General features: G+C 46.1%; 1 protein-coding gene across 1 annotated transcript; it reads left to right on the forward strand.

Annotated features, from left to right (window-relative positions):
* Window positions 1–1,369: 1,369 nt before the first annotated feature.
* H1-8 (H1.8 linker histone) lies at window positions 1,370–8,533 on the forward strand. The gene is made up of 5 exons (XM_039888143.1): window positions 1,370–1,460; window positions 4,857–5,116; window positions 6,839–7,079; window positions 7,913–7,977; window positions 8,282–8,533. The coding sequence occupies exons 1-5, from the start codon at window positions 1,370–1,372 to the stop codon at window positions 8,531–8,533; spliced, it is 909 nt and encodes a 302-aa protein (XP_039744077.1).
* Window positions 8,534–12,524: the final 3,991 nt, after the last annotated feature.

Below are 12,524 nucleotides of genomic sequence, written 5' to 3' on the forward strand. Positions count from 1 at the left end.
TGGGGCCATATTCCTCAAATATATTCTGGCTCCTTCATTTTCACTGCTATGTACTCTTCTACCATGTGAATAGACCACAGTTTATTTGTCCACTCTCCTCCTGATTGGCATTTAGGTTATTTTGAAGTTTTGCTAAGATCGCAACGGGCATCCTTATTTATCAGTGTAAGAGTTCTCTGAGATTCATCCTAGAGTGACGTGGGTGGGATGTAGCACAAGTCCATCTTTAACTGTATTAGATGTCACTGAATTGCTTCCTAAAGTGGCTTCCAACATACCCTCCAAGCAGTTATGCATTTCTTCGTGTTCTGGGCACTCAGCATTAATAGACATTTAAATATTAGTCATTATACTGGGTGTGAAATACAACCTCATCCTTGTTGCGATCCACCTTATCATTTTAAATGGCTGCAGAGTATTCTACAGCAAGGGAGTAATTTAGCCAGGCCCCAAGTGATTCACTTGGAAGTTAGTTCTATTTTACTTTCTTTTCCATCTAATGCATTTCTAGAACAGAGAAGTGGAGTTGCTGAGCTCAAGGGAAAACCTTTCCCAAGTGGGCTGCACCACCATTTACGCCCTTGGCAGAGGCAGTGAGGGTCTCTGCATCCAGTTCCCTCAATCCTTGCCAATACTTTGTCTTCGGTTTTTGCCATTTTGATGGAAAAATAGTAGTATCTCATCATTGTTTTGATTTGAATTTCCCTGAAAGCCAATGAGATTGAAAATATTTTCCTGTGTTTATCAACTTTGTAGTGAGTTGCCTATTTATAATTTTTGTCCATTTTTCCAATGAACAATGTTCTTATTTATGGAGATTTTTGCTAATCAATTTTATTTTAAAATTACTCTTTCATCTCTTAAGGATTTCTTCTTAAAAAAAAAAAAAAAAGGATGCCCACAGGTGGACCTGGAGGTGTCCGCTCCGGGCAAACCCTTCAATTGCTACTTCTTGAGAAACTGAAGCCAGCAATGGCCAGGGAACAGGAGAGGATGCTGGGGCAGCAGAATTGGAGGGCCTCCGTGGCCACCCCACAACCCAGGTGTGCCCAATTCCCCGTCAACATCTCCAGCCCCTGGTGAGCAGAGGGTGCAAGAGGGACTAAACATCTCAGCCCTCATCATTTCACCACAGGGGCTGAGACCCAGAGAACTCATCCAACATCACACAGGAGTGGGTGACTGAGCTGGGGTGTTAGCATACATGTCAGGGCTGCAGGCCCCATTTCAGCCTTCCCGCCCCAATCAGCAGCTCAGAGCCTCCCAGCCCAATCAGGCCTTAATTGGAGTCACGGGGCCAGGCCGCTGGTGTATAAGACCAGCAGGCAGGCCTAGTAGCCTCACATCTGCATCTGCCTTTGCCTCTAAAATGGCTCCCGGGAGTATGGCTTCCAGCGACACCTCGACCTCTTTGGCCTCTTCAACCTCCATGTCTAGGTGGTCTGGGACTGAAAAGCCAGGTGAGCAAGGAGAGGCAGCTCCTCCCTCATCTCTGCAAGCTCATTCCTTGAGTGTCCAGGACCCTTCCTCCTCCCCCGCTCTTCCTCCTGCCCCAGCCTGGCCTGGGCACCTATCCTAGAGGCCATTGAGTTCAACTGCTCATTTGGCAGGAGAGCTGATGCCAGAGGCCAGGTAAGGCTGAGAGCTGAGGCTAGCCCAGCTTAGGCGAAGTGGTCAGAGCTGGCATCCCCAGCTGGAGCCCATTTCCTGTCAGGGCGGGCTACAGCCCAGGGCTACAGCTGCAGGGCTGCTAGCTGGAGGTTCTAGAGTAACGCACGTTTGATATAGGACTGGGCTTTGGATTTAAGGCTGCATGCCAATTTTCAGTTAACAATGTCTTGGGGTTTTTCTGGATATGGGGTCCACTGAAGCAAACAGACCCAGTTCATTCCCTACAGGAGTTCCCAGTCTGATGGGCAAGCCCACCTCATCAGTAGATGTCATTTGATGAAGTTGCATATGCTTTAATGACAGGAACCTAGAGGGCTGTAGGACCCCAGAAGATTTCCTTAACCCACTCTGGGAGGCCAAGGAAGACTCCCTAGAGGAGGTGACCCCTGAAGGAGGATTAAGCCTCACCCAGGAGAAAGAGAGTGAGTCAGGGAAAGTGTACTGAGTATTTGCAAAGGATCCTTTGGAGAAGAAGAGGTGGATTCCAGGTGCCTTGATAAGCACAGGGCAGAGCTGTTCATTCTGGCTTGGGAACTCAGGGCAGGTGTTCTAATCACAGTGCTGTTAGAGCCTTGAACATTGAGTGAAAGCTGCCAAAGTGACCTTGAAAGAGAAAGACCACCCAGACAGAGGGAACAGCACAGGCAAAAGCCCAGAGGTGGGAGTGCTGACAGCGCGTTTGGGGAGCTGAACGTCTTCCTTCTGGCTAGGGGCAGAGTTGGGGAGAACAGCGGCGAGACGGGGGCAGGGGCCAATCAGACTGAGCCTCCTAGGCCTTGGTCAGGTGTGTCGGCTCTTAAACTGAAGGCAACAGGAAGGGGAGGGATGTGAGATGCAGTGAGAAGAATGGGTTGGAAGGGAAAAGCTGCAGCAGGGAGGAGGCTGGAGGCCTGGGGATGGAGAGGAGAGGCCAGAATGGAGGAAGAGAAGCCTAGAAGAAGCGGTGGAGTGGGTGTGGTGGTGAAGGGGAGGGGAGGTCTAGGGCGTCCCTTGGGTTCTTGCTTGGGTATCTGGGTAGGTATGGGGGGAGGTGCCATTTCTCGGAAGGAGAAGACAAAGGGCAGGGGTCGGGGAGGTGTGAGTTCTGTTCCAGACATCCTGGTATACGGCAGGCATTGAATAACTATCAAACAAGGAGCTGAATCCAGCTGGAGGGTCTGGGGAGGGAGGAGACTTGGAGGTGGCTCCCTGGAACAGAACATGGTTTGGGGGAGACAGGAGAGGGGTTAGAGCTGTCACCCCAGGCCAGGGCCAAAGACTCCTCTGAGAACTCTCTAACACTGCAGCTGGGAGGGTTTGGACCTCCGTAGAGGCCCCAGCCTACTGTACAGATGGGAAGACTGAGCCCAGAGAAGAGGGCAAAACTCCCAAGGTCCTCGGGGTGACAGACCCGGGACTCTACTGATTCACAGGCTTTAGCCCCAAAATAAATATTCCCAGACACTGGGCCCTTCCTGGCCAGGAAGCAGCAGAGGTTGAATTGGATTAGGTATCTTTACAATTTTGCTCAAGATCTCAAGTTTGTGGGTAGTTTTTTTCCTACTATTTTTTTAAAATATGTTTTTTTAGCCAATTGATTCCTTTCTCGTCTTTAATTTTTACAAGTTGATCAGAAGTCAACATTTCTAATCACCATGTTTAAATCAGTTTTCATATTTAAACCACTTTTATGCACCTTATGGTGACTGATAACTTCTCATACTTTCTCCCACTCACCTTTGATCCTATTCTCTTGTAACTTTTTTTATAACAGCTTATTGAGATATCTCAATAATTCACATACCATTCACATAAAATTCACCCATTTAAAGCATACAATGACTTTTAGTACATTCACAGTTGTGTATCATTTCCAGTCAATTTTAGAATATTTTCATCACCTCAAAAAGAAAATCTGTATACACCAGCAGTCACTCCCCCCACCCCCCACTTGCTCCCAGCTCCTGGCAACCACTAATCTACTTTCTGTCTCTGTGATTTGCCTATCCAGGACAGTTCATATAAATGAAATGGCACAATATGTGACTTTTTGAGACGTCTTCTTTCATGCAGCATAGTGATTTCCAGAAAGCATTTCATTCCTTCTGTTGGCTGGATAATATTCCATTTTATGGCTATACCACATTTTGTTTATCCATTCATTAGTTTATGGACAGTTGGGTTGTTTCTACTTTGTGGCTATTACAAATAATGCTATAAACTTTTGTGTACAAATGTTTGCAGGGGACAAAATCTATTTTCTTGGGTATTTACTTAGGAGCGGATTTACTTTGTAACTTTTTATTATGAAAACTTTCAAACGGATACAAAAGTAGACGGAGTGGTACAGTGACAAATCTCACGAGTGGTACAGTGACAAATCTCACCCTGCCCTCAGCACCCACCATCCAACTTCAACAGTTAGCAGCTTGTGGCCACTCTTGTTTCACGTACTGGGTTTCAAGGCAAGTTCTAGAGCTATCATTTCATCTGTAAATAGTCCAGTATTTATCTTTAAAAAATAAGAACCTCTTACCAAATAACTGCAATACCATTAGCACATCTAAAACAACATCATCCTTGACACAATCAAATATTTCCAGTGTTCGCATTTAATTAGCTGCCTTTTTTTTTTTTTTTTCAGTTAGTTTGCTCAAATTATGTTCGAGTCTGAGCAAGGACCCCATTTTGCATTTGACTGAAAGGTCTCTCTCCAGAATCATTCATCTCTGGGGACCCTTCCCACTTTTCCTCCTTGTTTATTTGTAGCAGGTTGTGTGTTCTGGAGAAGTCCTCACAGTCCGGTTTTTGCTAAATTCACTCCCGTGCCCCTTTCAAAGAGCCCCTGGATTCCCTGTAAACTGGTAGTTAGATCTAGACAACTGACCTGATTTAGGGTTGTTTTTTAAAAGAAACGTTTAATTCTTTCGATGAGACTTCATGGAGTGACTGGTGTGTGCCCAGCCCCACTCCAGGCACTGGAAGACAGTGGCTCGCCGAGCAGCGTGCCCCTGCCTACCCTTAGACTGCTCACAGGCCAGTGTTCAGTGACACTGACTTAAGAGTGTATTTGATCCCTCAGGCCCTTTGCCCACCCGCTGTGGGGCCTGGCCTGTACCTGGTGCATGCTTTGCCCAACATGTTTGTTGTAAGTTGGGCCTGAGGGTGGTTTGGGCGCTGGATGATGTCCTGCTGTCCATCCGTAGGCCCAAGCCATAGTGGCATCCAAGCACCACGCCGTCACCCACCCATGCTGCGCATGGTGCTGGAGGCACTGCAGGCGGGAGAGCAGCGCCGGGGCACCTCAGTGGTCGCCATCAAGGTGTACATCCTGCGAAAGTACCCTACGGTAGATGCCATCCGGCTCAAGTACCTGCTGAAGCGGGCCCTGGACACTGGCATGCAACGTGGCCTCCTCGTCAGGCCCACCAACTCCAAGGCCAGGGGGGCCACTGGAAGCTTCAAAGTGAGCCTGCTGGTGGGGGGGTGGGGTGGGGTGGGGGAGAGGAAACAGAAGGATGAGAGAGACTCAGCTCTCTTCTTGACTTCTGTGTGCTATTCCCCTGCCGGAAGGCCTTTTTCCCCACTGTCTTCTTGTTCTTCCTGTGTCTACTCAGAGATACTCTCCCCTCTGGGAGTGCTGGTTTATGTGCCCCGTCTGAGACCACACACGGCTCTGGTCACCCTGCTATGTCCACCTCCATCCCTGTCGGGTGTGTTCTGTGACCAGGGACCCTCTCAGCTATGTTCCCTTCTGCCCACAGCCCCTTCCTGGAATTCCTCAGAGGACCAAGCAGCCCAACCTCGGGCTCTAGAAGGTCACCAAGTTGGGGTTTGTTCCCCATGCTCTCTGACTCCAAAGCAGGGGCGGCACCTCCCTGAGACACCACATCCTCCTCTTTCAAAGGGGAGGGTCTTAGAGCAGACCTGTCCCCGGGTCACCCAGAGCTGAGGGCCAGTTTGTCACAAAATTGAACCCCAGCATTGTGACGGCCAGCTGTCTTCAGAGAAATGTCATGGACCCAGACATGGGGTCTGTCTTATCACTGCTGTGCCCCAGCAAGTAGCAGTTGCACTGACAACTGTCATGGAATACTGTGGAACATTCTCAACCTACCAGGTGGTAACTAGTGGCTGAGTACAAGAAGTCCCACCTTCATAGAACTCCTGGGTGTGGGTCAGAGCCTGGACACAAGCTGTGGCGAGGCCCGGTGCATAAGGTAGAGTGAAGGAGAGCAAGAGAGGGGCGCATGGGGGCGCGTGGGGGCACGTGTAGCTGGATTAGGCTGCAGGGCCTCTCAGGAAAGTGGGCTGAGGGGATGGGAGGCAAGGAAGGGGCCCTAGGGCACGGCGGAGTTAGGCATGGGTCTGTGCTGGGAGTGGGGGCTATTTCTGGTCTGTGTGGGTATTGGGGAGCCATGAGGGCTCAGGAGTGGGGGAGTGACATCGTCAGAAGCGGGCTCTAGAGGGGCAGGGACCATCTGTTTGCCAGGGACCCTCACATCTCTTGATGCTCACACCCTCCCTGATTGCCCCATTATAAAGACAGGAAGACTGAGGCCATTGGGGACAGAAGACTTTGCCAAGTTGCACAGCTGGGAAGGGCTGGAGGAAGTTGTGAGCTCTGGGTTCTCTGACCTTGAAGCCCATGTTCTACTGGGGGGCAGAAAAGGTGAGGCAGGGAGAGTAGAGAGGTGGAGGTGTGAGGTGAGGCAGGTTTTGCTGGGAAGAGGGAGTCAAAGGGGGAGTCAGAACCACAGGTCATGGGCAGGTGTGGGCAGGGAGGAAGCCAAAGGAGGGTTATAGCTTAGCCTCTCAGAGAATGAGGTCAGGCCTCACAGTGTGTGCAGTTTGCTCCCAGAAGCCTTGCTTTGAGGCTTCCAGGGGTGGGGGGAATGTGTCTGTACCCTCAGGAAGCAGGAAGAGCACCTTGGGGGAATCTGGGGGACTCAGGTCCCCTAGCTCCTAAATGACAACAGCTTTCCCTCACAGCTCAGTGGAAGGGCTGAATGTGTTATTGGGAGCAGGCATTTGGCAGGCATCTGGTACGTGGTCTTGTCTTCTCCACTGACCACCTCCTTCACCTTCCTTTTTGAATGGGGCCTTCCTCCAAGCCAATATAGGGTATAGTGTCTTAAGACACCCAAAACTATGGCTTTCATTCCCACCTCCTTGTCTCTTCTGACAGTTAGTTCCCAAGCACACCAAAAAAATCCAGCCCAGAAAGACAACCACCATGACTGCCCCCAGGAGACCCGGTGAAGCCAAGGAGGAGGCCCCCAAGAAAGGTGGCCAGACCAAGGACAGAGAGACAAGAGTAGACAAGGCCAGGAAGGCCCCCCGACTGCCAGACAAGGCCACAAATGCCCCTCCTGGTGCCAGTGAGCTCCATGGGAAGTCAAAGGTCAAAGGCAGAAGAAATAGCCCAGGTAGGTGTATGAAAGAGGTGAGTGGAGTGTGTGGGCAGCCACTGGATATGAGGTGGCATGGAGGGGCCAGCTCTAGGTGGGGTGGAGATTTCCTCATCTGGTAAATGTGGCCTGAGAATTAGACTTGACCTGGAAGGACAGAGCAGGGTTGGAGGTGGACACAGGATGGAGGTGGGTGCGGGGTGAGGAGGAAGAGCCTGATTCATCTCTGAGAGGGGTCAGGGAAGCCTTCCTGGAAGAGGTATGCTAAGCAGGAGAGCAGCCTGTGCAAAAGCCTGGAGGCATGAAGAAGGTGGAGCTTTTGAGGAAGTAGTTCTGTGAGTGCAGTGTGGAAGGGGGAAGTGGCAGCCACAAAAGACAGGTGGGAGTCTGGACTTTATTCTGGAGGACAATGAGGAGCCATGGATCGACTCTGAACAGGGGGCAGCTAGGCAGCTAGGGTCTGAGGTATTTTTAAAAATGTATCCCAGCTGCCATGTAGAGGATGGGCTAAAGACTAGAGACTAACAAACCTGTAACGTGCCTCTGTTGTGGATAGGCACAGAGCAGGTTTGCCCTGGTGCTTGGCTCAGAGTGAGGTATGATCATCTACAGTCCAGTTAGTCCTCCGAACATCCCATGAGGGAGATACTGTTTTCCCCAGTTTGCAGACCAGGGCGCCCAGGCTCAGAAGCTAAATGACTTTTCCCAGGTCATATAGCCTATACATGTCAGAGTGAGGGTGAAGACTGGGGCCCTGGGCAGGATGGGGCTCCAGAGCCCCTGAACCTTCCCGCCCACCAGCAGCTCCTCCTGAAGGGAGTCCTTCTCACATACTCTCCCCTACCTTCCAGCAGATGCCAAGGCCCACAGGAAAACCAAAGCTGGGAGTCAGAGTTCAAAACCCACAGTCACCAAGGTAGGTGCCTGCTTGACTTCCTTGGTCTGGGTCAGCCAGAGTTTGGGTGTCTGCCACCCAGCTCCTGGAAAGGTCAGCCAGGGAAGGGGGTCATTTATTTTCCTAGAAAGCGCAATTCAGTTTCTCCTCCTCTCCAGCCCCTGAGGATCACCATTCCCATTTTGCAGATAAGAGACTAAGGCTTAGAGAGGCAAGGTCAAAGCCACCCAGAGCTGGGATTTCGACCATATGCTCGTGGGCTCTGAGCTCTGTGTCCTACCCTGCCCAGCTCTGTCGCCTTGCTCCTTGGTTTGCTTTCTTACAGGGCGAGAATGGTGATGCTTCCCTGGCCAAAAAGAAGATGGGGAACAAGGTCCCTAAAGAGGCTGCTGCCCAGGGGCCTGGGGAAGGGCTAAAAGCCAAAGCTGCTGCTCCTCCTAAGGGCAGTGGGTCCAAGACGGCGCCAGCACCACTGGCCAGGAAGACAGAGGTCCCCAAGGGCCCGAGGAGGCCCAGCATGCCCACCAAGACCTCTTCATCCAAAGGGGCCAGTAAGAAGGCAGAAGTCAAGAGTTAGAGTCGGGAGGAGAGGGACTAATATTCTGCTGGAGTTTTTATTCCCCATCAAACCATCACTCTATTTATTTCACTGTAACTTATTTATCAATAAAGATTTTTTTCCCCTCACAAATTGGTATGGGAGGAGGCTGAGGCCCAAGGATTTGTCTGTCGGGGCCAGGGCCCAGATAGGAGCTCCCACCTGGGGAAGACAGACTGTACAATATCAAGGGCACAGGAGAGGTGTTTAACCCAGCCTGAGATCTGGGACTGCTTCCTGGAGGAGGTAGCTTTTGGTCTTAAAAAATGAGCAGGAATTGCCAGACAGATGAGGGGAAGGGCATTGCAGGCAGAGGGCCCCCCCATATGGTGTTGTGAAAAGAGGGGGATTTGTGGCTTTGAGAGGGTGGTGGGAGGAGTGGCATGAGCCACTGGACCATGGAGGATGGGACAGGAAGGTTTTGAGGGGCAGACTAGGGAAGGTAGACTTTCTCTTGGGGTCCGTGGGGAGCCAGATAGGGTTATAGGCAGGGGAGACTGATGTGGTGTGTTTTGAGAAAGAGCCCTCTAGCTGTGGAGAGGAGAGATTAGAGGAGCTGAGAGGAGTCAGAGACCATTCAACGGCTAGTTTCTGAGCATGACTGTGGGCCCTGCGCTCATCAACAGAAGGAAGAGAAAGTTCAAAGGCCCTAAGGTGGAAACACGCTTGGCAGGCTCAAAGAGCTGCAGGGAAGCCCATGTGGCTACAATCCAATGAGGGAGGACAGTTACGGGATGTGAACCTGGGGTGCTTTAAAAACTTCTGCGATACTCTTCCCATGGAGAGGTGGAATCTATGTCCCTACGCTTTGAATCTGGGCTCTGTGATTGCTTGACCAATAGAATACAGTGGAATTGACATTATGATAGTATCTAGGCCCAGATCTTAGGAGAATGGCAGCTTCTATTTTGTGTGTGTGTGTATGTGTGTAATTCCCACCTCCCACCCACCCCCCATTAGCAACCATTAGCTTCTTTTATATATCTGTGGGTCCGTTTCTGCTTTTTTTCATTTGTTTTGGTTTTTTAGGTTCCACATATAAGTGAAATCATATAGTATTTGTCTTCCTCTGACTTATTTCACTTAGCATAATATCCTCTAGGTCCATTCATATTGTTGAAAATGGCAAGATTTCATTTTTTATGGTTGAGCGATATTCCATTGTATGTATGTACCACTTCTTTATCCACTCATCTATTGATGAACATTTATTGGTTATTGTAAATGCTGCAATGAACTTAGGGGCATGTATATCTTTTTGAATTAGTGTTTTGGATTTTTTCAGATAGATACCCAGAAATGGAATTTGCTGGGTCATATGGTAGTTCTATTTTTAATTTTTTGAGGAATTGTTTCCCATGGTGGCTGCACCAATTTACATTTCTACCAACAGGGCACGAGGATTCCTTTTTCTACACATCCTCGCCCAAAACTTGATGGTTTCCATTTGCATTTCTCTGAAGATTAGTGATGTTGAGCATCTTGTCATATATTTTGGCCATCTGTATGTCCTCCTTGGGTAAATGTTTAGTCACATCCTCTGTCCATTTTTTAATCAGATTGTTTGGGGAGTTTTTGGTGTGTGAGTTTCTTATATACTTTAAATATTAAACCCTTATCAAATATATCATTGGAGAATAACTTCTCTCATTCTGTTGGCTGTTTTCATTTTGTTAATGGTTTCCTTCACTGTGCAAAAACTTTTTAGTTTGATGTAGTCCTATTTGTTTATTTTTTCTTTTGTTTCCCTTACCCAAAGAGACATATTTAAAAAAAATATATTGCTAAGACCAATGTCAAAGAGTTTACTGCTTATGTTTTCTTCTAGGTGTTTTATAATTTCAGGTCTTAAACTTTTAAGTCTTTAAATTATTTTGAGTTTATCCTTATCTACAATGTAGTTAAGAAAGTGGTCTAGTTTCATTTTTTTGCGTGTATCTGTCCAATTTTCTCAACATCATTTATTGAAGAGATTGTCTTTACCTAATTGTGTATTCTTGCTTCCTTTGTCAAAGATTAATTGACCATGTAGGCATGGATTTATTTGGGGGCTCTCTTCTATTCTATTGATCTATATGTCTATTTTTATGCCAGTACCTTGCTGTTTTGATTACTATAGCCTTGTAGTATAGTTTGAAGTTAGGTAGTGTGATACCTCCAACTTTTTTTCTTTTTTCTCAAGATTACCTTGTCTATTTGGGGTCTTTTGTGGTTCCATACAAATTTTAAGATTATTTGTTCTAGTTCTGTGAAAAATGTCATTGGTATTTTGATAGGGATTGCATTGAATCTATAGATTGCTTTGGGTAGTATGGACATTTTAATAATGTGAATTCTTCCTATCCATGAGCATGTGTATTCTTCAATTTGTATCTTCTTCAATTTCTTTCTTCAATGGCTTATAATTTTCCAAGTACAAGTCTTTTACCTCCTTGGTTAAATTTATTCCTAGATATTTCATTCTTTTTGATGTAGTTGTAAATGGGATTGTTTTCTTAAGTTCTTTTTAAGATAGTTCACTATTGTTGTATAAAAATACAACCAATTTCTGAATATTAATTTTGTATCTTGCTACCTTACTGAATTCATTTATCAGTTCTAATAGTTTTTTGGTGAAATCTTTAGGGTTCTTAATAAATAGTATCATTTCCTCTCCAAATAATGAGTTTTACTTCCTTTCCATTTCTTATGCCTTTTATTTCTTTTTGTCTGATTGCTCCAGCTAGGACTTCCAACACTATGTTGAACAGGAGAGGTAATAGTGGGCATCCTTGTCTTGTTCCTAATCTTAGAGGAAAAGTTTTTAGCTTTTCACCATTGAGTATGATATTATCTGTGGGTTTGTCATATATATATTATATTGAGATATGCTCCTTTATTATGTTGATATATGTTCCTTCTATACCCACTTTGCTGAGAGTTTTTATCATAAAAGTGTTTTGTCCTTTTTTTTTCTGCATCTGAGATGATCTTATGATTTTTAACCTTTAATTCATGAATGTCGATGTGTCACATTGATTGATTTACTGATGTTAAACTATCCTTGCACCCCTAGGATGAATCCTATGTGGTCGTGGTGTATAATCCTTTTAATGTATTGTTGAATCTGGTTTGCTAATAATTTGTTGAAAATGTTTGCAACTATATTCACTGAGGATATTGGCCTGTAATTTTTTTTGTAATGTCTTTGGTTTTGGTATCAGGGTAATGCTGGCTTCATAGAATGAGTTTGGAAGCATTCCTTCCCTTTTAATTTTTTGAAATAGATTAAGATAGGTATTATCTTCTTTGTTTGATAGAATTCACCTGTGAAGCTGACCCGTCCTGGAGTTTTATTTGTTGGAAGTTTGTCAAATTATTACCATTACTGCTTTAATTTCATTGCTAGTAGTAGGTCTGTTTAGATTTTGTATTTCTGCTGGGTTCAGTCTTGGAAGTTTATATACTTCTAGAAATTTATACATTTCTTCTAGATTGTCGAATTTGTTGGCATATAATTTTAACATTCTTTAATGATTCTTTCTATTTTTGTGGTGTTGGTTGTAACTTCTCTTTTTTTATTTATGATTTTATTTATTTGGCTTCTCTTTTATTCTTGATGAGTTTGGCTAAAGGTTTGTCAATTTTATTTATCTTTTAAAAAAACAGGTCTTAGTTTTATTGATCTTTTTTATTGTATTCTTAATTTCTATTTGTTTATTTCCACTCTGACCTTAACTATTCCCTTCCTTCTGTTTACTATGGGTTTTATTTGTTTTTTCTACTTCCTTTGGGTGTAGAGTTAGACTGTTAATTTGGGATTTTTCTTGGTTCTTGAGGTAGGCCGGTATTGCTATTAACTTCCTCTTAGAATGGCTTTTGCTGCATCCCTTAAATTTTGAAAAGTTGTGTTTCAATTTTCATTTGTTTCAGGATAGTTTTTGATTTCATGCCTGATTCCCTCTTTAATCCATTGGCTGTTTAGTAGCAT

Source organism: Pteropus medius, unplaced genomic scaffold (genome assembly GCF_902729225.1).
Source record: "Pteropus medius unplaced genomic scaffold, Ma_sr-lr_union100, whole genome shotgun sequence".
In the NCBI taxonomy this organism is placed as follows: domain Eukaryota; kingdom Metazoa; phylum Chordata; class Mammalia; order Chiroptera; family Pteropodidae; genus Pteropus; species Pteropus medius.

Coding starts and splice junctions, on each gene's coding strand:
- H1-8 (XM_039888143.1), top strand. CDS start 1,370: ATGGCTCCCGGGAGTATGGCTTCCAGCGACACCTCGACCTCTTTGGCC. Junction 5,117..6,838: donor GGGCCACTGGAAGCTTCAAA/GTGAGCCTGCTG, acceptor CTCTTCTGACAG/TTAGTTCCCAAGCACACCAA. Junction 7,978..8,281: donor CAAAACCCACAGTCACCAAG/GTAGGTGCCTGC, acceptor GCTTTCTTACAG/GGCGAGAATGGTGATGCTTC.